Source organism: Mandrillus leucophaeus, unplaced genomic scaffold, assembly GCF_000951045.1.
Source record: "Mandrillus leucophaeus isolate KB7577 unplaced genomic scaffold, Mleu.le_1.0 Scaffold342, whole genome shotgun sequence".
NCBI lineage: Eukaryota > Metazoa > Chordata > Mammalia > Primates > Cercopithecidae > Mandrillus > Mandrillus leucophaeus.
The window spans coordinates 537,955-563,576 of NW_012103610.1; the positions used below are offsets into that span (position 1 = coordinate 537,955).

General features: G+C 42.4%; 1 protein-coding gene across 2 annotated transcripts in view; it reads right to left on the reverse strand.

Annotated features, from left to right (window-relative positions):
• Positions 1-1,479: 1,479 nt before the first annotated feature.
• LSG1 (large 60S subunit nuclear export GTPase 1) overlaps positions 1,480-25,622 on the reverse strand; it is a 29,376-nt gene continuing 5,233 nt past the window's right edge. The window contains exons 3-14 of one of the 2 annotated variants that reach the window (XM_011988959.1): positions 24,587-24,707; positions 24,338-24,424; positions 23,700-23,786; positions 18,973-19,033; positions 17,858-18,034; positions 13,143-13,556; positions 11,517-11,618; positions 11,287-11,426; positions 9,092-9,219; positions 6,571-6,650; positions 4,883-5,056; positions 1,480-2,939 (exon numbers count right to left, since the gene is read on the reverse strand). In XM_011988959.1, the coding sequence (XP_011844349.1) occupies positions 2,760-2,939; positions 4,883-5,056; positions 6,571-6,650; positions 9,092-9,219; positions 11,287-11,426; positions 11,517-11,618; positions 13,143-13,556; positions 17,858-18,034; positions 18,973-19,033; positions 23,700-23,786; positions 24,338-24,424; positions 24,587-24,707 (1,751 nt within the window). In that variant the 3' untranslated portion in view covers positions 1,480-2,759. Of the gene's footprint in view, positions 2,940-4,882; positions 5,057-6,570; positions 6,651-9,091; positions 9,220-11,282; positions 11,427-11,516; positions 11,619-13,142; positions 13,557-17,857; positions 18,035-18,972; positions 19,034-23,699; positions 23,787-24,337; positions 24,425-24,586; positions 24,708-25,622 lie in introns of both variants that reach the window. The other variant, XM_011988958.1, reaches the window with a different exon arrangement.

A 25,622-nucleotide genomic window follows, 5' to 3' on the forward strand; every position in this document is an offset into this window, starting at 1 on the left:
CCCTATGTTTTTGGGACCCTAGTCTCTCAAAACAAAACAAAGTTGAAACCACTCAGGAGAAATTAAACCTAATCACTAATTTGATGATATTAGATTGGTACAAAACTAATTGTGGTTTTGGCTATCAAAAGTACTTTGGTGCAGGCCAGAAGCAGTGGCTGACGCCTGTAATCCCAGCACTTTGGGAGGCTGAGACGGGTGGATCACTTGAGGTCAGGAGTTCCAGACCAGCCTGGGCAACATGGTGAAACCCTGTCTCTACTAAAAATACAAAAATCTGCCAGGTGTGGTGCCAGGCACCTATAATCCCAGCTACTTGGGAGGCGGAGGCAGGAGAATCTCTTGCACCTAGGAGGCAGAGGTTGCAGTGAGCCAAGATCACGTCACTGCACTCCAGCCTGGGCAACAGAGCAATTCTGTCTCAAAAAAACAAAAAACAACAAATAAAAGAACTTTGGTGCAAAAGTAATTGCGGTTTTGGCCATTAAAAAGTAGAGACGGGGTTACGTCATGTTGGCCAGGCTGGTCTTGAACTCCTGACCTCAAGTGATCCACCCACCTCGGCCTCCCAAAGTGCTAGGATTACAGGTGTAAGCCACCATGCCTGGCCAGATATGCTGATTTTTAAACAAGCCATAAAAATATGACATGCACTACAGTAGGGGCATGTTTAAAGTACATTGATGACACCCCGCATTGTGGGCGGGCGTGTGTGGGGGAAGGTTTTCAATAAATAACGCTGGAGAATGTTTGCTTTTGGCAACAAGGCCATGGCCGCAGCTCTGCAGAGGCCCTTGGAAGCGGCAAGAGATGGTATAGGGAGAAAGGCAAATAGCACAGGCAGGGCAGCACCCACAGCAGGGAGGTGAGACGGTCAGTGTTCAGTCACGAGGGAGTCGGGACTTCATCCTGCAGCGAACACTTTGGACGGTATCTTCTAACCACCTCCCTCCGGGTCATCAGAACCCTGCCCAGGTTCTCCCTGTACTTTCCACAGGGCTCTGCACGTGGTCGGCCCTCAGGAAATGAATCAGTTCCTTAACCAGGCTCCTCAGAGGTCCAGCAGCTGCCCAGGAGCTAAAGATAATGTTTTTGGCCATGGTTCAGAGTTAGCCAAAAAGAAAAACTAACAAGAGGACCAGAGCACTTGTCCTCCTGGACGCTAGGCAGTGATGTGACTGCTCAAAGGCATTTCCTGTTGGCAGAGGTGGCAGGACCTCAGGCACCGTCCTTCTGAAGGAAGGGCTGCAGCGGCCTGGGCAGCCCTATGGGAGTGGGCAGCCAATGGTGACCGTAAATCCCAGCCACCTCGGGGAGACAGGCCAGCAGCTCAACAGCTTTCTCTTCCGGGAGGACACGTTGCTTGAATCTGGGAGAGGGAGGTTCTAGTGAGACGAGATCACACGACTGCACTCCAGCCTGGGCGACAGAGTGAGACTCCGTCTCAGAAAAAAAGAAAAACAGAAATACCAGAGACGGTAATTTATAAAGAAAAGATGTTTAATTGGCTCGCTGTCCTATAGATTGTATAGGAAGCACAGCAGCTGTTACTTCTAGGGAGACCTCAGGAAACTCACAATCATGTTAGAAGGCGAAGGAGAAGCAGGCACATCTTATATGGCCAGAGCAGGAGGGAGACAGAGGGGAGGTGCCACACACTTCAAAGCAATCAGATGTGACGAAGACTCCGTATCACGGAGAACAGCACCGAGGGGGTGGTGCTAAACCATTTGTGAGGACTCTGCCCCAAAATCCAATCACCTCCCACCAGGCCCCACCTCCCACCAGGGGGCTTACATTTCCACATGAGACCTGGGGAGGACACAGATCCAAACCCTATCAAGAGTGCTTTCGTGCTTTTGATTATATTTTGTAACTATGTTATTTAATTTACATACCATACAATTCACCAATGTAAAGTGTGTAATTCAATGGTCTTAAGCATATTCACAGAGTTGTGTGACCAGTGCTACAATCAATTTTAGGACATTTTTATCACTGCAAAAGGAAGGCCTCAATCTTCCCATTCCTCCCATCCCTAAGCAACCACAAGTCTACTTTCTCTATATGGAGATTTGCTTCTTCTGGACATTTTAAATAAGTGGAATAGCCAGAGAAGATGGGGGCTAGGTAGTAAATACCGCAGCTGCCCTGTCACCCGGTGAGTACATTCTACATGTTCCTCATCCTCAGTGGAAGTGAGCCCCCGCTGCGCACTAACCGAACCCAAGTCCCTTGTTTAGAGTCAGAGGAACCCAACTAGGACACTCACAATGGGGAGTTTCTGTTTCACCTTTGTCCCAAATGTGTCTCATGAACCTTCCCTTGCAATTCTTTTTCTTGTGATATAGTCTCACTCTGTCACCCAGGCTGGAGTGCAGTGGCGCGATCTCCGTTCACTGCAAACTCTGCCTCCCAGGTTCAAGCGATTCTCCTGCCTCAGCCTCCCGAGTAGATGGGACTACAGGTGCCTGCCACCACACCCAGCTAATTGTTTTGTATTTGTAGTACAGATGGGGTTTCACCGTGTTGGTGCATGAGCCACTGCGCCTGGCCAGGAGGAGGTTTCTAGGGCTCCCAGATGACTCCTTGTCTTCAGAGCTGGTGTTTCCAGGAGGCCCTTGGTCTTGACACGGAGACTGCTGGGTGCAGCTGTGCCCGCAAGAGCAGGGCCCGTTCTACAGTGCCAGTGTCTTGTGACAGTTCCACAGGCAACAGGCAGCTTCTGCTCTTTTCCATCTGCACAATGCAGCCCAACCTCACAGATCCAGGTGCTTGTAGAGTCTGCGACTTTTTTCTTTTTTATTTCTGTTGCCATGTTTTTTCCAGGGCTTCCCCGCCCCGTTCTCAGAGCTCACCGTGGCTGCAGTCACTACACCACTCCCGGGCTTGTAACCCATCACAGCCTGGACTCCTTTGGTCAAAGCCCTCACATTCTCCTAGGAAATAAGAGAAAACGTTATCTGAGATGTCAGCAGGCTGTCCTTTAAGGGATATGCACAGTACTGTCAGTGGATCACTTCAAGATAAAAAGGAGTCAGTCACTCAGTAAATTCCTCCCCCTCTCCCTTTCACTGGTCCTCTTTCTCCCACCAGCATTCTGTCTTCATTTCATCTCTTCTGCCTCCTTATTCCCTCATCAACTTTGTTTAGTCTCATACTTTCAAATGCCATCTACAACTAGACTCAATACCAGCTGTTTTCTGGAAATTTGTCTTAATATAAAAACTAAACCTGCTTCAACCACATTAGAAATGGACTCTAAACAAGTTTTAAGTTTACTTAGTAAAAAAAAATTAGTACACTATGATTTGCAAGTTACTTATAATAGTAAAATATTACTCTAGAGGCTACAGTTGAGACATATGAATTATATTGAAATCATGACAAGTTTTCAGCCTTCTTGTACACAGCCTTTAGAAACCTATAAACATTTAAAATTTCAAATTAAATGTTCTGTATGACAGCTGTAGGCCCAAGAAGAAACTTGTCATCTTTTTGCATATTGGTAAATTTTCTTCCAAATACTGGTACATACCAACTAGGAAATAATTCAAACTAGGAGCTACAAACATCTAAGTTTTGCCCCAGCTTTGCAATTTAAAGCAAGCGCCCTTGGGTAACTCAGTCTCCCCAGCGCCAGTGTCCTCAGGGAACAATATTTGCTTGGCCTGCATCACAGGCTCATCGTGTGAGGCAGCAGATAAAGCATGGGATGAATACAAAAACATTCTCTGGGTACAGCTGATCACCCCCTCCTAACCCCTGTCCTGTTTTCGCTATAGTAGTCACTTAAAAACATTTTTAAACTACATTGGGTACAACTATATGATTTACCTCTTTTGGATGTAGATTTGACCTTTAAAATACTGCCTACAAATTGTAGCTGTGACATAAGCAACTAAAGTTATCAATATTGTAAAGTGCAGAAGACATTTTTGAAATCTGTTTCTTTAGCACTTTCTATCACCAAGTGTGTTGGCTCAGAGAAAAGACAACTGACTAAATGGGTGCAAATATTTGTAAATCAATCTGATAAGGGACTGGTATCCAGAATATACAAAGAACTCTTACAACTTAATAGCAGACATTTTTCTACAGAAAATATACATGTGCCAATGAGCACAGAAGAAGATGCTCAGCACCACCAGTCATTAGGGAAATACCAAATCAAAACTACAATGCAATACGCTTCCCAGGTATTAGGATGGCTACAATAGAAAAAGACCGGCAATAATAGACGTTGACAAGGATGAGGAGAAAATGAGAAACCTCACACATCACGGGTGTAACGTAAAACAGCACAGCCACTTTCAGACAGTCTGGCAATACCTCCAATGTTAAACACGCAGTTACAGTCTGACCCAGCAAGCCCACGCCTAGGTATATACTCAAGAGAAATGAAATCCACGTCTCCACAAAAACTTGTGCACAAGTGTTCACTACACCATTATTCACAGTAGCCAAAAAGTGGAAACAACCCAAACGTCCATCAGATGATAAACAGACACAACGTGGCGCAGCTATACACTACAACGCCATTCGGTAATAAAAAGGAATGGAACACTGACGCATGCACAACATGGATGGGTCTCTAAGACACCATGCTAAGTGGAAGAAGCCTGTCGCAAAGAGCACACCGTATGATTCCAGTCACATGAAACGTCTAGAACGGGTGAATCTGTACATACAGATTGATTATTGGTTGGCAGGGGCTGGGGGGAAAAGGGGAACAGGGAGTAACTGCTAATAAATAAGGTTTCTTTTGGGGGTTATTAAACCCTTTTTGGGGTTATTAAAATGTGTTTATGGCATGTGATACTCAATAAAGCTGTTATAAAGAGTGTTGGAACAGAAGTTTAAGAAAAGTTTTAAAACTTACTTGATGGAAAAAAGTTTTGTCAACGATATTTTCAATCTGCTTTACTTTTTTATTTCTGCCTGGCTGCATTTTTATTTCATCACCATTCGTTTTGTTCTCTGGGAGTCGCTGGTGTTGATGCTGAAAAGTTACAGGATCTCTTCCAGGAGGAGGATGGCAGTACAGCAGCTTACCCTGCAAAGACAGCATGAATGACGACAGTGCATCCTAAGAGCCATCTGTGGCCTCAGAGGAGACATCCCCACCCAGTCACACTCCGATGGAGCTCTCCGCCTTCTGGTTACGTTAGCTGAGCTGAGCTTTGGTCTACTGCAGCTGAAGAGTCCTTTTTCCAACACATCAATGGTCAAAGTGTTCCAAAGACCTAACTCTTCCCATGGTGCCCCAGACTAGGATGAAATTTCTTTCTTCTTTTCTCGTTTGCATTCCCACTTAAGTATTCTTCAGCATACTGACATGGTTATACTTACGGTGAATATTTTCCAAAACAAAACTCAAGACACAACTGGGCAGTTACGACTCACGGTAATGTTGGGGTAGACTGTTAGAGTCAGGAGAGTTCGCGGTAATGCCGGGTAGACTGTTACAGTCAGGAGAGTTCGCGGTAATGCCGGGTAGACTGTTACAGTCAGGAGAGTTCGCGGTAATGCCGGGTAGACTATTACAGTCAGGAGAGTTCGCGGTAATGCCGGGTAGACTGTTACAGTCAGGAGAGTTCGCGGTAATGCCGGGTAGACTATTACAGTCAGGAGAGTTCCTCGACTCCTGTAGGTGGGGTTGCTCACTGGGGGCAAGTCTGCCTCTTTCCATCATAAATGATCTGAAGCCTGTGACAATTTTTACCTCATCTTTACATCCTCCATAGTAAGTGGTAAATGAATACATGACTTATCCATACCAATAGTATGAACTGCTTTCCTCCTGAACTGAAGGCAAAGCCCATATGGTTGCCACTATGCTCCAAGAGCTCCACTGATGTGGTCTTGAGAAGGGGAGGAAATAAAGCCAAATCCTCACAACTGGTTATTAACAGGGCCCTGTAATGCTTATTTGTGGAAAGAAACTTGACAGCAATTATCGGGGGCTCATTATGTGCCAGGCATTGAGCTTAGTGCTACACACACACACACACACACACACACACACACACACACAGAGTTTTCATTTATTTCCCATAATAATCTCATGAGATAGGCCCTGTTCATCTCCATTTTACTATGGGGAAACCCCCAAATAGCATGTTCATTTGAAAAGGAGACATAATAATCTCAGACTTGTTACGTATTTTTACTGAGAAGACGCATGTAAAACAGAACTATTTCTAGCAGGGTTAGCTTTGAAAAAATGTTAGCTGTTATTATCGTTACTACACAAATACAGAGATAGGCATATAAACAGCTATACTACGAAGAAGACTGTGACAATAGTTGCAATCATAACAAGCAAAGGGCTGTAGGAGACGGAAAAACCAGATGCATAAATTGGTGATTTTCACTCATAATAGGTGTTCAGAGAGCTCCATCTTTTGTAATCTCTATGATCCATATAATGTTAACTACCCTACATCAAGATCACAACTCCAGTTTCAGTGTATTTCCTTTATGATCGAACAAGTTGCCATTCTCTAAGAACACAGTCTGGGGAAAAGACGTGCGTATCGGAGAGCATGAGAGGCAGGGTGCACTTACATTGACATAGTCCTTCAGGATGTAGCGCGCAGATCGAGGCTGGTCTGGCTGGCCATGCGCTGTCATGAATCCCCGCATATCTGTGAAGAGAAAATAATTTTGCAAAATCTTAGATGACAGAATATCACAACAAAGACAACTGAGGTGATGTAGCTTCTATTACTAACTATGCATTCTTACTCCTAGCTTTAAAAAAATTAGGTATCATTGTAGAATATATATTGTTTAGCATTAAAAACACTAGATCATCCAGGAGAATATTTACTTATATCTGATATCTTAACAATCACCTACCACCATGCTATGAAAGACAAATTTGATTTCTCTCTACTCCAGTTATTTCTTCTACCTCTTTATTTTTTTGTTGAGACGGAGTCTCGTTCTGTTGCCCAGGCTGGAGTGCAGTGTCACAATCTTGGCTCACTGCAACCTCCACCTCCCGGGTTCAAGCGATTCTGGTGCTTCAAACTCCTGAGGAGCTGGGATTACAGGCGCACGCCACCATGCCCAGCTAATTTTTGTATTTTTAGTAGAGACGGGGTTTCGCCATGTTGGTCAGGCTAGCCTTGATCTCCTGACCTCAGGTGATCTGCCCGCCTCGGCCTCCCAAAGTGCTGGGATTACAGGCGTGAGCCACCACGCCCGGCCTCTTTATTTTAAACATTTATTCATGGAGGCTACCTGTAGGAGAATGCTACACTGTCAATACTACTTGCAAAACAGAAAGCAACAGATGAAGTTTTCTTATTGAATGATGTACCCACATTTTTTCCCCAGTAAGATCCCTTTAATACTAACTCAGTCAGAAGGCAGCAAAACACAGTGTTAAGAACATGGCTTCAGCAGACAGGCTGTGTTCCAAACTCAGCCCCCTCACATACTAGCTGTCGACTGGCTTTTCCAGTTTAGAAGAAAATAGTTAGAATCCTAATTCACACGATATACAAAAATAAATGTAGGCAGATTAAAAATCTAAATGTTAAAAAGTAAATATTACAGGAAGATAGTTTTATCTTTTTGGGATGGAGAAGACCTTCCCAAGTAAAACATCAAACCCAGTCAAACCAAAAAGGAAAAATATAGTCTGTTAAAATTGTCAACTTCTTTGGGGGCCAAAGAAACCATAATTAATGTTGGAAAAAAATGTGTAGCACATATAACAAAGAACTTCTACAAATCATTAAGACAGAACCATGTATAGGAAAATGTGATTCCCAGAAGAAATATAGTCACAAAACATTTGGAAAGATGCTCAACTTCACTAGTATTTAAAGAAATACAAAGTAAAATGGGAGTAATCTGGCAATATCTTTGAACATTTCCTGTCGAGATTTTCTTTTATATGGACTTGCAGATAGTGAACTTAGCAATTGTACGTGTGGTCATTTGTTTTTACAGACTGGCTTTCTCCTTACTCTGATTTTATCAGGCAGCATTAGATGAAACATCTTAAAAGACTCAGATTATTTTCAGTTTTATCAGAAGTACAACCAAACTGAAAGTTTGGTAGAAGTCCACCTTTCTGCATTTTCCAGGCTAACATCCTTGAGGGAGATCTCACCCAGGCTATTCCACTGACCAGCCACCTCACCTTGGGTCAGCTTGGGCTCTGGGTTCAGATTCTACTTCTTAAAAGCAGGGGCTAGGAGGTGAGGTAATCTTTAAGGTCTTTTCTTGTTCTATGACTCAGTCATTAGAACAGTCTTACATAAGTGTTTAGTATTTATCCTCTTTAGAGTCTCTAAGTTCAAGGTTTGATTTAAGTGTGATTCCTATCAAATCACCTTCCACCTTTCTCTGCCAGTAAATACTCGAATAAGCGTAACTCCTTCCCAGCCAGTGGCAATCCCTTTCAAGGCAAGCCACACACACACAGAAATGCTTCTCATGCTGCTATTCTTTTTTTTTTTTTTTTTTTTTTTTAGGTAGACACAAGGTTCTCCAGGCCACCTTTAAAGTTTACATTGAAGGCAAGAAATCATAGGTCCTCATGTGGAATTGGGATAAAACATGGAGGTGGGAGAGCTGTGGTCTCATTTTCATGTCAAGTAAGTTTACAGGGGCTGATGGGAGAGGAAGGAGGGTGCTTTGTGCCCCTGTCCTAACCAAGCTCCACTCTGTCCCCGTCTCTGAGGGGTCTCCCTTCTGGTGCTCCCCTCCCAACTCTCCTGCCTCGCTGTGGTGTGCGTATTCATTTTCTTCCACACATCCCCTTTCTTCTTGTTTGGGAGAAGACTCCAGAAACAGCCAACACAGCCTCCGATGAGAACCCCTGTGCCTGCACATGGGTACCATCAAAGCAGCAAACGTCCTAAAAGCTTTTTGCACTGTAGGTTACTTTGTAGGCAAGGCCCGCAGAGACAAAAACATTAACCCTGGAAGATGACTTGAAAAATGCTAAAGAAATATGATAAATTTATATCTTTGCAGAATAACATTTCTAGTACTATTACTATTCTTATTTCTATTCATTAGGTATACTGTTATTTTTGTTCACGTTTTCTAATGAATCCCAACTTACATCCATAAGCTGTTAACAGCTCTTCTGATGTTGGAGGTCGGTGGGGATCTTCATCTTCTCTAGGCTTTATGATGTTAATGCCATAGGTAGCTTCTAAAACATGTCTTGGAATATTCTGGCAAACGTAGCTTGTCAGGGAATCTACTCTCTTGAACTGACTCCCTCCTCCCCAAGGCATACGGAACGTGCCTCTAAGAGCATGGCACTTCATCACTTGTATGACGAACACTCTTCTCCTCTCCAAAGGAAGAGTATAGTTATCGATTAATTTTAAAAGACTCAGTTTTTTTCCCTTTTAAACAAGGCCTTAAGCTCCCACGACTCTTCCATATGAATTCTTTTAAAATAATAATTTAAAATATCTCTGAAACTGACTTTAAAGATGACACATTTTTACCCTGAAAAGTAGATTACACATTTGTGATTCTAATGTAGAGATAAAGCAAGGGGAGTCTCTGTTTCTAATGTTTACAATTATGCAGGATTACTTTTCCTCCTTTGTCTAATCTCTCATAGTTTGTCTGAATTTTCCTTAAGCCACTAACAACATTCTACTTGTACTACAGTTATTCACGTACATACCTCACGTGTCCCCAACAGATTGATGCTTCGTATAGGGCAGTAGCCATCTCCATTTATGCCCTATCCTCCACAGTACCTAACCTAAGGCTACCTGCAATAAATAATTCATGTCTCACTATTAATTTACTGAGAAACTTAAAAGGCCGGGCTCACGCCTGTAATCCCAGCACTTTGGGAGCTCAAGGCAGGCAGACTATTTGAGGTCAAGAGTTTGAGAGCAGCCTAGTCAACAGGGTGAAACCCCATCTCTACTGAACAACAACAAAAAAATTAACTGGGCATGGTGGTGCACACCTGTAATCCCAGCTACTCGAGAGGCTGAGGCAGGAGAATTGCTTGAACCCAGGAGGTGGAGGTTGCAGAGAGCCGAGATTGCACCACTACACTCTAGCCTGGGTGACAGAGTGAGACTCCATCTCAAAAATAAAAAAAGCTATATACTTTTTCATATATATGTATCTATGAATAAGCTGTGGCCTCAAGTGTAGTTACGAAGGAAATTTTACCCTACTTACAAGCCAGCGGATTAGTGTGCCAATTTCATGAAGTCTCCTGTTTTCTGCTAGTATCTACAAAACAGTAACAGACTAACTTGTTAGCTTGTAAGTACAGTCAAATCTCAGACCTTGCGCAGTTTTTTTTTCCTTTCGTTTTCTTTTCTCTTCAGGAGTCTCGCTTTGGCGCCCAAGCTCGAGGGCAGTGGCACCATCTCAGCTCACTGCAACCTCCGCCTCCCAGGTTCAAGAGATTCTCGTGCTTCAGCCTCCCGAGTAGCTGGGACTATAGGTGTGCACCACCATACCCAGCTAATTTTTGTATTTTTAGTAGAGACAGGGTTTTGCCATGTTGGCCAGGCTGGTCTCAAATACCTGGCCTCAAGTGATCCGCCCACCACCACCTCCCAAAGTGTTGGGGTTACAGGCATGAACCACCACATCTGGCCCCTGCATAGTTCTTAAGAAATCCATCTTTGAGTCCTTTTTTCATGCCGGGTGCTGTCCTAGATGCTTTCTGTAAGTTAATTCATTATGCTGCTGAGAGGTAGCAGAGTTCCTAATTTACTGCTTACTAGCTGTAAGAGCTTAGATAAATTATTTAACTTCTCTGTGCCTCAGTCTCCTCAAGTTTGAGGAAACGGGAATAACAGCAGTATCTGCCTTAAGGGTTGCTTTTTGAGGATTAAAAGATATTTGATTAGGGTTTAGAAAAGCACATAGCAAGTATTCAATATATGTTAGCTATCCTGATTAAATATAATCAACCATGAGATAGATGCTTTTCCCCCACTTAGAGAAAAGGGAAGTATTTGGGAAGGTTAAGCAAGTTTTCCAAGGTCACTCAAATGGTTACATGGCATTGTTAAATAGGTTTGCAACTTGGAACCGAGTATCTGAAACCTGGATTCTCCCATTTCTTCAAGGCTACACTACGGAAATCAGGAAATGAGGTTCCGATTCGGAAGTTCTCATGCTATCTCACAGTCTAAACTTGTGCAGATCACTAGTATTTTAAATTCTTCATCAAATCGGAATCCCTCAAATGCCCACCATAAACCCGAAGCCCTAATATGCACGTAATAACTAGAGTGTTTCCAAAGCAGAAAGGATATTAACGATACAGGTGGAACATGATCTCTCATCTGATCAATTGGGAGGATTCCGCTGCAAGTCATTTCGGCCTTGGTAGACACGAAAGACGGCATCACCAAGCCAGGACAGTCACACAGGCACAGACCAGGCTCCACGTAGAGAGTCTGGAAGACAAGGAAGAGTTTTGAGCTGGGTATACAACAGATGAAAGGAAGAAACAGCTGCACGCGAGTGGCAAGGAACCACAAAAATACCTGAAAGTGCTTCGTGTGACCAGGTGTGGCAGACACAGATACTTTCTTGTTGCCCATGATGGTATTGATTGTTGAACTCTTACCAACATTAGGGTAGCCCACCTAGAAGAGACTCAGAAGTTACCAAATAGTAAAACAGTACATCTATCAAAAGACTCAAAGATATGATATAGATGATGGCAAGACTAGCATTAAGCGTCTGGTTACTTTGAAAATTATTTGAAATCCATGCTCTCTGTATTTGCTGAGACATCTTTTTTCTCCTGTGGTGTGGGTATATTTATTCAGACATGTCTCCAGTGACAAATGGTCAGGCTATGTACATTTTAATTTTATAGGTTTTGCTGTTAACAGCAGATGCTACAGAAAATTTCATCCCCTTGTCCCCAGCCTTCCCTCACCGCCCCATCTACAGACAGCAGTTTCCATCGCATCTTCCACACTGGGTGAGGCTGATCGGATGGACATTTGAATAATCACAACACACAATTATTTTTAATTTTCAGTCATTTTTAGTTAAAGCCAAGCAGAATGTCTGGCATGTGGCAGGTGATCAATAAGTGTTTGCAGAATTTCTAGAGTAAGAAATTCAGAAAATGAGGGAGGATGCTCAGTTTTTCCATAAACGTGAGAAAACATGTAGAGAACTGAACTTTCTGATACAAATTTTTAGCAACAATATAAAGAATGAAGCTTTAAAGCTCAGAGGCATTATAAGCAACTTTCCCCATGTTCCTAACAAGTTAGTTCTAGTGCTGAATTGGGAATTACACCTAGGTCTGTCTGATTCCACAGACAGCTCTTTTAACTACACTAAAATAAGATGCTAATCTACTTCAGTCATTTTAAATAGGCATTCTGGGGCAGGGGGTTGGGGCAGGAGAGAAGGGGGCTCAAAACTAATTAAGATTAGCTATACTGAGCATGTAACTGAAAAGCTAGAAGATGTTAAACGTGCCATGATCTCCTTTCCCTCACTGTTACATTCTGGATAGATCTGTAAAATAAATACCTTCTCTAACATCTCACATCTCCTCAGTGAAGGATGGGGCCATCTAGAGCCATGCTGTAGCCCCTCGGGGTTTGCGCACTTCCGCAGCCAGCCACTTCTGGAATTAGGGTATATAAAGCTGGGGATGTGATCTACTTTCCCCTATCTACTATGCGGTGTTTATGCAACCAATGCATTTGTCATATTTTCTACAGCCCCAAGATGCTGGGATTGCTGGGGTTCTCCCTATTAAGCATCTGAACATTTACAGCGTAAGCTGGCAAGGATCACAGGGTGCCCAAAGAACACTGGGCTGAAGTCTGAAGACAACCTTAACATCTCTCTCATTCTGCTCTCTCGGTACTTCACACGGCAGAAAAAGTTGAACTGAAAGGAGACTGGAGAATACATTTAATGTGAATAGGTATGTTACAATATAAGCCTTGAGGAAGTCGATTCCTTTGAGTTGGGCTGTCTATCCTACTGCCTAATCCCGTGATGCCAGTGGGCAACAAGAGGGCAATGGTCCCGATGATGCCGGAAGCCTGGTTAGTCTCTGGGGTCGTGTAGCTACTGAAAAAATGGGCATTAAAGACAATCATGTGGCAACAATGTTATGACATATGTCATCTTACCAGTCCAATCGTAAGTTGCCCATCTTTCACCTTTCTCCCCGTATGTAGTTCCTTAAAGAGCTCTAGTAACTCCTGCTTGGACACGAGATGGCTAAAATTGTGTATCTGCCTCTTCTGTGGGGTTTCCCTGCTCTGAGCCTCAGAATCTGCAGCAGAGCTTTCCTTCCAGTCCTGGCCACAGTCCTCTTCCTTGGGACCGTCTTCTTCTGAGCATGTCTGCCAGTCATCTTCCTCCTCCTCTGGACAGTCCTCATACTCACTGTCATCTTCATCAGTTGTGAGATTTTCACTAAGTGAAGGAGAATCCCTGGCTGGGAGATGTTCGGTCTCACTGTGAGAAATTTCAGCCTCGTCAAAACTGGAGTGTTCAAACTCAGCTGTGTTGCTTTGTCTATCATCTTTGTTTGCCTCTTCCTGATAAAATAATAGAAACGCTCAGAAATACATAACTGCAGTTTCTACTCTAGTCAAAATACTTAATGAGTTGATTATGTAAGATGGACAGAGGACGGCTGGGCGTGGTGGCTCACACCTATAATCCCAGCACTTTGGGAGGCTGAGGTGCACAGATAATTTGAGGTCAGGAGTTTAAGACCAGCCTGGCCAACATGGTAAAACCCTGGCTCCACTAAAAATGCAAAAATTAGCCAGGCGTGGTAGTGCACACCTGTAATCCCAGCTACTCGGGAGGCTGAGGCAGGACAACTGCTTGAATCTGAGAGGCAGAGGTTGCAATGAGCCGAGATGGTGCCATTGCACTCCAGCCTGGGCGACAGACAAGGCTCTGTCTCAAAAAAAAAAAAAGATGAGCAGAGGACAAGCAAAGTTCGATGGAGATGGAAAGGTGACTATAGGGAGGAGACAATGAAAGCCTTTCAGTGCCATGACAGACAACCACCGACGGTGGCGCCCTCTTGGAGGGGAGGAGAATTGGACCTTCCCTTCCCTTTTTACTTTATATGTTTCTATACTATTTGAACTCTGTATAAAGAACATGTATTACTTTTGTAATTTAAAACAATTCTTTAGGCCGGGTGCGATGACTCACACCTGTAATCTCAGCACTTGGGTAGCTGAGGTGGGAGGATCGCTCAAGGCCAGGAATTCAAAACCAGTCTGGGCAACACAGCAAGACTGGGTCTCTACAAAAACAAAAGAAAACAAGAACAACAACAACAAAACTCTTCAAAGACAGCAAGGGGAAAAACTTATGTTAAACTGAACTCTTTGGCCGTACATTATTTTGCAATGGGCTGCACGATAAAACGAAGCATGTCTCAGGAACAATAACACATTTAACATACTCTTCTCTGCACAAAGCAGTTCATTTTACATTTGTATTTTTAAAGACGGTGGTTGGCATGTTTAAAAAAATCTGCTATTCTCTCAGAATTGCTTTTAGAAGTCAAAGCACCGTGGAGCACACACAGATCCCCATGTGTGAAATGCAGCAGCAAAACTCAACTCCACATTATTTAGTGATGAAAGATTCCCTTTGGAAAGCGAAAGGTAAAAATCATTTACTACTCATGGGTGTGTTAATTCTTCTGTATCCCTCGTGACAACAAAGCAGAAATAAGGGTGAATCTGTTGGGACTTGAAAGTAATGGAAATCTTGTATCATTTCCAAGTAATTTGGTTAGAATAATTAACAGTCACAGAAGGGGACACAATGAACTCAGCCAAACGTGTATCCTAAATCTCAAGAAAGCAGAAAGAAAACAAAATGTCAAGAAAAACAGGTATGATTTGACTATCAAGCCTGGCAACTCAAAAAGAAACCGGGCTTATGAGAGAAATACAGAACCGGAAGCAATTTCTACGGTAAATGAGCAGGGAATGTAAAGAAGTCAGCGTCCTCACTGTGGGGCTCTTTTGGGTCATTTTCAAACATGAAAGTAGCATGAAAATGAGAATGTGAACTGAACATGAATGTGCAGTAGAAAAACTACAGCGGGGAGCAGTTCGGCTTCAGGAAAAGTACTAAAGACAATCAAAGGACTTTGCCATAATTATGTTAAAAATTAAAAGAAAGAAGGAAAAAGTCAATCTTTTGGGGAACACAGTGCAATTCCAAGGTGACCAAAGGAAACCAGAGATACTCAACTCAGAACTGGGCTGTGCCTTTTGAAAAATGTCACATTTTTTCAGAACATTCACATTTTTCAAACAACTGAAGTTGAACAACTGTAGAAGATGAACCAAACTTTCAGGCAAGAAAACAGTGAAAACAGTGAATATCGAGCTACTTCTAGTACTTCTGTAATTTGATACCCAAATTACAGATATTAGTAACGAGTTACAAGTAAGACTTCACAACCTGAGAAATCATGGACAACAGCAGAGAGTCCAGAAAACTTGGGAGAAGTAAATGGCGCCTAAGTCTTAAAAAGGAGGAAAGAATATCTTCCGTAAACTACACACTGTTAAGCCAGACACTGACATTAAAACAATTCCACAAGTGACCTGGTGAGCCCTAAAAATAAGACAGTCATCAACAGGAGGTTGTAAGAGTTCCCTGAAAACTGATTACGCAAAAAATTTCATTTCCCTTTGTTATCTACCACTTGGTTAGTAAATCAAGAAGGCCACAGATGCAGAAACTCATCTCTTCCATTTTTGGTAGGGTTACTGCATCAGGGCAGAGCAATATAATGGTAATTATCTATTTTAAAACTTCAGCAAGACATTGACTTCCAGGAAAGATTGGAAACAACAGAAATAATGGTTTAACAGGGCAAACTATTCTTCTCCCTAACAATGGTAAGTATCTATACTTACTGCCGAGAAGATTAAATGAGTAAAATACATAAAGTGTTTAGAATAGTGGTGTCTGGTAAAGAATATGTTTTTATTAACTTATTAATTTTATGGGTTAGTTTTAATTAATTATAGTAATAATTATTATCGGTATATTCTTGTGAACACATCTATATTCACATAAAAACGCCTGGCACAGAGTGCTGCAAGTAAGTCCACAAAAGGTCACAGAGCTGTATCCCTTGTCCTAGCCTGTTCAACGATGTTATCAATGACATGAAAATTCACAGCTAGAAGGCGAGGAAATGCTAACTGTACACTCTAAAATGAACTCTACCTTGGTACTAAGCCATTAACATATTTAAAAGGAACAGTACTCTCCTAAGTTGAAGTAAAACAGAACAAATATCTTTCTCTCCATGTAAAGATGGGATGAGGTTTGCTTAGTAAGTCTTTTTTAATTTTTTTGATATTTGAGGGATTCGGTTGCTCACAGGTTCAATGAGCCAAGAGCAAACAGCTTCTGAAAGGAGATGAACTAACAGAAACTGAATTAATGTGAATATCCTGATCACAAGAAATATGAATGCTCTGTATACGCCCTAGGCAAACACCACCTGGAATAATGTATTCAATTAGGTGTGGCCAGTTTTGCCTGCGGTCCTGACGCAAGAAGACAGGCACCCAGGATGGGCGTCCCAGAGCTGGTGTCTGTGAGAGCTGAAAATGCACAGCTGCAGGAGAGAACCGAAGGGACAAAGAGTCCTCAGATCAAAGGGTAGGGTGGCTGACTTCGTTCCACTGAATGGAAGAACTTTCTACATTTAGCGGTAAAAAGAAATGAGTTACGCATCCCGTCACTTAAAGTAGTCAAAGAGAAATATGCAACTGTTTGATATGGAGGTGGAGGAAGAGACTCCTTCACACAGTTAGAGGTGAGAGTTTATACGATGAGCTCACGGAGGGGAGGGTGCTGTATTCATAACCCAGCTCAACACACACTCCACAGTCAATAGATGCCTGATAAACAGAGAGAGGAGAAAAGCACAGGGAAAAAGACAGTACTTCTTACGTCTCTCCATCTCTATGATCCTAATTACTAATTTCTTTTCACAGTTGGTATTACGATGATGATTTTTTTTTTTTTTTTTTTTTTGAGACAGAGTTTCGCTCTTGTTGCCCAGGCTGGAGTGTAATGGCGCGATCTCGGTTCACTACAACCTCCGCCTCCCGGGTTCAAGCAATTCTCCTGCCTCAGCCTCCCGAGTAGCTGGGGTTACAGGCACCCGCCACCACGCCCGGCTAATGTTGTATTTTTAGTAGAGATGGGGTTTCTCCATGTCGGTAAGGCTGGTTTCAAACTCCCAACCTCAGGTGACCCACACCCCTCGGCTTCCCAAAGTGCTGGGATTACAGGAGTGAGCCATGGTGCCTGGTCCTCTTATAGATATTATTTTATTCAAAAGTAAAAATAAAGCCCAAACTACTTTTGCAAAATTCGGGCTAAAAGATAATGTGGTATATCTTAATTTAGGGTTAGTTTCTCTGTTTTCAGAACAAAGTCGAAAGAGATTCTAATCAAGTCCTGAGAACTGACTACATCCTTCAGTTGTACCCTTGTGTTCTGACTTCTCTTAAAAGCAGTTACAGGGTCATTGTGGAACTTCCTATACAACTTCCTGTCTACAACCTTTAAAAAAAATTATACAATTATATAAAAATAATACAGCTAATACCAGTGTGTAACAACACTGGCGATGTCAGACTGTCCGACAACCAGAGAGAAAGGAACTTTGTGATTCACTTTCTGTAGGTCATCCGAATCCAGCACACAGGGGAAAAACCCTAATTCCCACAAATTTCCAGTAAGAGTAAACAAAACACAAATGAAGCGCATTATGAGAAATCAAGATCCTCCTCTTTGAAACCCAACCTGTAAAAGTCCCTCAGGTTACCTCAGAGTCACCATTCAGGTGAATGGCTCCGGCCAAAGCTGACCAGAAAATAACCTTCACATCTTCCTTTTCAAAGTACGTGGCCCAGGCACTCCGCTGCTCAGCAGTCAGCAAGTCTGCCTTGTTGATCAGAATCACGTTCTCCTTACTGGCATCGATTTCTTTCACATAACATTCCTAAGCAAGACAAAGAGATTTAGAAAGACCTCTTCCAAACAACTAAAAAATGAGGCTAATCATATTGAAGATCCCAGCACAAGTTTTTACTGCTTCCAGTTTTAAATCATTTCCTAATTTAAACAGTTTTAATCACAACGCATTATACTAATCCTTTCAGTAAGCTTTGAAAAGAAGTTCCACCATTAATATTTTTGTTATGCACCAGCAGATTTAAAAATAATCTGGGCCAGGCATGGGGGCTCATGCCTGTAATTCCAGCACTTTGGGAGGCGGAGGAGGGAGGATTGCTTGAGCCCAGGAGTTCGAGACCAGCCTGGGCAACATGGCAAGATCCTGTCTCTACAAAAAATTAGATATATAAGATAGTAATAAATAAATAAATAATATGTATTACAGTTCTCAAAAAGAAATATGAGTACCTCACGTATTATAAAATATTTTGTTAACTAACCCAAAGCTACATTACATCATTTCATGGGATTCTCACACGTTAGTTATTAGCCCCTGTGGTGTTTCATAAACTTAGTTCACTTGTAAAATACCACAGGGAGTCATAACTAAAGTGTGAGAAGGGAGAACTTTACAGGATGAATTAAAAAGTGAAGTGACCGGCAATATGCTAAAATAAATAAAATACTATTTCCACTGGTGTTTCCTGAAAAATGGGAAACCAGCAAATGCCTTAAGTGGCTTCTAAACTAAAAGCTAGAAAGCTCATTTAAGTGTCTGTGTCTTCCTGCAGATGGAAATCATTGTTTGAGAAAACATCTGTCTCAACAGTGGCATCATGCAAGCTCCTGACCTTGGAAGGCGGGAAGGCCTCATTAACAGAGCCAGAGCGGGCAGAATGCGTGCCTACAGTCACTGCTGAGTGATTTGGTCCTCTCACAGCTACTCAAAGGACTGATGTTTGAATTTTGTCAAACTTGACTTACCAAATCCTCACATCTAAACAGGAGTGGGTTTCGAGCATCTACTATCTGGACCACAATATCACTGAAACACAAACACGAGATAGACCAATCAGCGTGAGGTGAAAGGGATTTTCCTAACCACACATTAATGGCCAGAGTAGCAAACACCTGCAATATATTAAGCACTGGACATCTATTAATTTTTAAGGTATAATTATTCCCGGTTTATACACGAGTGATTTAAGGCTCAGGGCAGTTAAGTAACTTGCCCAAGGCCACCAGCTAATAAGTAACACAGCCAGAATGGGAACCCAGGCAGCCTGGACCAGAGGTGATGCTCTTAATCATAACGTGCTATTGCTCTCATACAGCCTAGGGGGGTTCAGATGATGTTTCATTGCTAAGACATCCACCGTACTTCTATTCCACTCTCCTGGTGAGACAAAAGAGTATTCCAAACACTTCACTCCAAGGTGAAGTCTACTAAATATTCAATCCCTAGTCTGCACTCATGTTAAAGCCTCAAAAGCAAACTAGTAAATCAGTTGCTGACAGCTGCCACTATTGAAGCTAGTAGCTTATTTCAACCCAGGAATAACAAGGAAGAAAGCATATTTTTGGCAAACAATTATCCACCAATTCCAACAATGTATTTAAATGGCAAAAAGACAAAATAGGAATGTATTAACTTAGGTTGCCCGGCTGAAGCAGGAATGGCAAGTCCAACTTCTTCTATCACATGTAAGAAGATACAGCAATAAGACAACTTACTGCAGCTGGTGCAAGCCCCTCAAATCCCTCACAAATATAGTGGGGACTACAGGTGTCCAGCACCGCAAGGAGAAAAAAGAATTCCCTTCTCTGGGAGGCTCCTCCCTCCCTTCAGCCTCTGAGCTAGATGTTATAAAGGCCCACCGTGACTGCTGCTGGAAGGAAATAAGCTACAGATGCATGACTACCTCATAGCAGAATCTCCCCAAAACCCTTATTCTGTTAACCAGCCTTTTCTGAGGCAACTTTGCAAATATGCTAAATTCCAAAGAATGAAGGTTACCATTTAGGACATTCTTTTGACAATTAAAAGTGCATTTTCTTTTAGAATAGTTAAAATGTCAGCATAATCCTGTGACACAAAGGAACTCACAGACTTGCTAATTTTGGACAAATTGTTTTTTAAGTTCTCTAGTTAAGCCGGTTCTAGTATCTCCTTCTTTAAGGTAATAATGCACTTTCAAACTGGATATTTAATAGTAAATGAAAAAATGATTACAAAAAAAAGGACAAAGCCTAATCAACTAAAACCACAATGTCTACAAACATTATGTCTACATACCGAACATGTAGGAAGAACAATCAGTTTAGAAACACCAGTAAGAAAAGACATTTCAAGACAGCTGCTTCACGTGCTGAGTGAGGATCAGAGCAAAGTGCCAGTCATGTAGCAGGAAGGGTCTATGCAGCACAATGGAAGTGCCTTATCTTACTGGAAGACAGTGTTCCGCCCTCAGTGCCTCTGCAGTTTCCTGCATTTCAATGACATGTTATACATCTAATCTTTTCTGATAACTACTATTAGAAGTAAAGAGGCAGATGGTTTAGCCAGCCTGTTACCAAACAGGAGACATCTGCTGTGGAGAAGACATCAATAAATATTTCCCATTCAAAGATGCAGCGGCAGTCATTTTTAAGTAAATATTTCTGTGTAACTCAGATCCACTTTCATATACCTATATTCCTTGAGTTAGAAAACATGTTCTCTTATTTAAAAAAAAGGAGAAAATCACATAACAAAAATAAGACAGCAAATAATACTGTAATCCAAACTGAAGCGAGAAGTTTCAACATGTACAGGCTCACTTGGGAAATTATTAGGGACGGAAACAGTGTAAGAGAGGCTTCCTGTTAAACTGAACACAGATGGTTACCTCTGCTCCCTCTCAAAACCTACAAAAACAAAGGCTGAAACCCATTAGGATAAAGAGAAAGAACAGCAGCAACTAAATGTCAAACCAACAAGAAGCAAACCTGTTTGTGCCCCAGACTTCCAAGAAAGCCCAGGATTAGAAGCATCAGCTCTCTCAAGGCCAAGAATGTGGCCCGCGCCTGTAATCCGTCTGAACAGCGCGCTCGGAGGTTGGCTTCTCTGTTCCGTTCAGTGAGGCAACTGCAACTCACCACACAGCCCCCATTCCCCACCCTAATAGCAGAAGGCGAGCGTTTATTATGGAGAAAATGAACTTGAGAAGTTCCAGGACTGGGACCTCAGGCACAGGGAAAATGGGAAAGAGTTGCCAAAGTGCAAAAAGGGGAATTCAGCGTAAGCCTATGAAGATACTGAACTGTGAAGATGCCCAGCGCCCTTGTATTTACCACCTCCTGCCCCTTCCTGGCAGGAGACCATTCTTCTTTTTAAAAACTGACTGGAACCGGGCACAGTGGCTCACACCTCTAATCCCAGCACTTTGGGAGGCTGAGGCGGGTGGATCACCTGAGGTCAGTTCGAGATCAGCCTGACCAACGTGGAGAAACCCCATCTCTACTAAAAATACAAAATTATTTTTAGTAAATATTATGGTGGCACATGCCTGTAATCCCAGTTATTCGGGAGGCTGAGGCAGGAGAATCGCTTGAACTCGGGAGGCGGAGGTTGTGGTGAGCCGAGATCGCACCACTGCACTCCAGCCTGGGCAACAAGAGTGAAACTCCACCTCAAAAAAACAAAACAAAACAAAACAAAACCACACACACACAAAACTGACTGGCTCTGGGGAAAAGACCTATCGATCTTAACATCTTGGAGTATTCCGACAAAATAAAACTGACCCCTGCCCAGGCACCTTACGGTGAAGCTCACCAGTTGGCAAATTCCACTAAACAGGTAGGCCTGTCAACCAGCCTTGTAATGCTTTGTTCTTAAAGACAGATGAACATCACTAGACACCTGAGGAAGGCCTCTTCTGTAAAAGTCAGAAACCAGAAGAAAAAGAAAAGGAGCAAAGAAGAAAGACAGATAACATAGGAAGTAGGACAATATCTGAAAACAAAACAAAAACTGTAATTAAGTGTGAAGATGGAGGCTGCTGCCCTCAAGGTCCGGGCTGCAGTACTTCCACGCTTGTTACCGTTTCTCTTTGGAAATGAGAAAACGGGCATTCTCAGGAGTACACAGCCTCAACCACCAAGGAGGCATCAAAGAGAAGGCTCCTCTGCTCACAGCAGCTCCCCAGTTCCCCAGGAGAATGGCCGTGGGTCTTCCGAAGCCCCCCTCAAGCCTGAGTAAAAGCAGCCTGCATGGACCCGTCATCTGCAGAAAGCCTTTCCTTTCTTCCGCCTTAGAGATTTGCCTTGCTTCTGTGACCTCCCCACACCCCAGCCCAGGAGCCCTTTCTACACCCCCAGAGGCAGAGGATGGGGGCATTCAAGTGACTTTAATTGTCATCACCCTAATAAGAAATGTAAGTGACCTTTACAAGTTTAGTCCAAGTATTGTTTTCTTTTTTGTTGAGAAGGAGTCTTGCTGTCACCCAGGCTGGGGTGCAGTGGTGCGATCTCGGCTCACTGCAACCTCCACCTCCTGGGTTCAAGCGATTCTCCTGCCTCAGCTTCCCAAGTAGTAACCAAGCCTGGTTAATGTTTGTATTTTTAGTAGGGATGGGGTTTCACCATGTTGCTCAGGCTGGTATCAAATTCCTGACCTCAAGTGATCAACCCGCCTCGACCTCCCAAAGTGCTGGGGTTACAGGCGTGAGCCATCGGGCTGGGCCCTGTTTTCTTAATAACAATATGCTAAATGTGATAAGATTCTTTTCTGAGAATCCCAATTAAGGCATTCTGTTTCCTAGTCTTCTTACTAGGTTCACGTTATAGATTTCAAAGAAAATAAAAACCAGCCTGAAGGGTCCTTGTTGAAAAACATCATTTCAAATATAAGGTTCATTTATGGCATCCTTGAAAGTAATTCAGAAACTCTTTGAGGAAAACAAAAACCTCTTAACTACACCAAAGAGGTGAGATTAGAGACAGGTGATTCATCAACTTCCAACAATCAGGAATTCTCCTTAGTGTTACATAAAAAGAATAAAAATCTGTCATTCTCAATTTGTCAAAAGCATTCTCTTCTTTTCAGAGCCCAATTAAAAAACATAAAAACCACCCCGTGATTTCCTCAATACTTATCAACCTCTCCTTCCTCTGCTATGACTCAGCCCACTGCCTTTCTATCCGCCGCAAAGCAGGAACTCTACTGCCCTCTGTATTTTCACATGTATTAAGTTCTCTGAGTACAAGAACTGCATTTCATTCATTTGTGTGCCCCTGGTTCCTGGTGCTTTGCTTAGCATTTAGCTGAACATGGTGACAGTCGCCTGACATGAGCTTTGACATCCGCCTCGCCCCACAACATAGATGCTCTTTGCAGGCAGGAACTTAACTCTTTTTCGTACTCATATTTTCCACATTACCAGTAGAAACTAAATATACATTTGCTAAAATATCTATATAGGTTCTTCAGAATTCATCTTACAGAAAACGTTCATTATTCTCACACACTTATCAACATATTCATCTAATAACAAAAAAACTATACAAAATATATGGTAGTCTCATACTGTGTTTTTATAATAATTCTTAGTAACCCTCTACATAGCTTAATTCTTCATACCCTGAGCCTATAAGCCTATATCAACATCCAAATTGAATGCAACTTCACCACAATGTCTTCATTACACAAAAGAAAATGATGAATTCACCTTCTCTCAATGACTCTCCAGAGCTGGCGCCAAAAGTCCAAATTTCGTTCAAATGGAGTCAGTATCAGCTTTTGTTCCTCTTCTAGCCTAGTTTTTGAATGAGAAGTTTATATCTTTGCCAGATTATAAGACAATTTTTAGCAGTGTAAATGCTCAAATTCATTACACTAAAAATAAGCATGGTGCGCAAATATCCAGAGTCAAATTATTTTACATATTTCCTGCTGAGACACCATAAAAATACTATTTATTTAGACAATACTCCACCAGATTCAAATTTTATCCTGAAGCTATTTATGCCCTGAAAGTTTCCCTGTCACACAAAGTCACTTCTTTCCCACACTCTTTCTGGAAAAATGTGCAGGCGAGCAGCGATCAACTCCAGGGCGCCCAGTGGCCAAAGAGGGGAATGAAAGGAAAAGGCCTGGAGCCGCGCAGAGTAACCGACTCACTGTGCAAGGACGCGTATGCGCCTAGCAATCTTGTTTCTGCACACATCCATTTGCACTTGTTAGCAGAATGCTACCATTTCCTTTTTAAAAGAATCAAAACTTCAAAATGCAAACGGTGGTGTAAGCACACCAAATGTCTGAACTCGGGATTTCAAGGTAAGTTGCCATACAGTCTGTGATACTCACCGGACAAGCTGACGTCTCCATTCTAGAAAGTTATCTTTCTCTGCTTGTTTGAGTTCTTCTGGGGTAGTATTTTTGTTCCAGTTTGGTCTGAAACAATCATAGAAGGAAAAAAATTTCTCATATAAGTAACCAAAATAAGATAGGGAATTTGGATCTGATAATGGTAGCTGAGAAAAAGAAGCAATTTAAAAAACGAATACGCAGCGGCCTTGTATGTTTTGTGGCATTCTAAATTCTTCTTCAGCTCACCTCCTCGGTATACACAAGAACTGTTTGTTTTCTTCATGGAGCTTCTTAATTCTCTGGCTCTCCTCAAAAGACAGTAGTCCAGTTCTAGCCTCAGCAGGCACAAACTTAATATTAAGTTTCTCTGTTCAAATAAAGAAAAGTACTATTACTTAAGAGGCAATGTAGATACAGAGTGTTTGGTTATACTGATAAACTTAGAAAACTAAAAATGAGAGCCTAAGAGAACTTAAGCTTTCTTGATTAGATTCTTCTAGCCTTGGATGAATTATTATTCTCAAATGAAGTTTTATACCAAATAACTATCCAGAGTTACTACATTCTTTTTGACTGCCGCACAGTATTTCATACTGTGGCTATATCACATTTTCTCTACTACTGAACATTCAGTTTCCAAGTTTTCATTATTAAAATACAGCATCATCTGGGAGCTTGTTAAAAATGTAAATGCGGCAGCTCTAACCCCCACTCACTGAATCAGATGCTCTAGAATCTAGAGGATAGGGCCAGGAATCTGTCTGCAAGAGTTCTCCGGGCAATTCTGCTGCTCTGGGGTAGATGCTGAGAAGTAGAGGTGCTGGCTCATAGGATATGCAACTGTAAACTTGCTTTCCGGTTTTTTTTTTTTTTGAGACAGGGTCTCACTCTGTCACCAGGCTGGAGTGAAGTGGTGCAGTCTCGGTTCACTGCAACCTCAAGCAATTCTCCCAACTCAGCCTCCTGAGTAGCTGGGACTACAGGCCCACACCACCACGCCCGGCTAATTTTTGTGTTTTTAGTAGAGATGGGGTTTTGCCATGTTGGCCAGGCTGGTCTCGAACTACTGACCTCAGGTGATACGCCCGTCTCGGCCTCCCAAAGTGCTGGGGTTACAGGCATGAGCCGCTGCACCCGGCCTGCAACCGTAAACTTCTAACAGATACTGCCAAAACAAATCTTTCCAACTTCCCTCTCTACTGTCTCACCCCATAACCTGAGAACATACTCCCATTAACCCAGATCCTTCTCACACGCCCTGACACTTCTCTTTCCCTGCTTC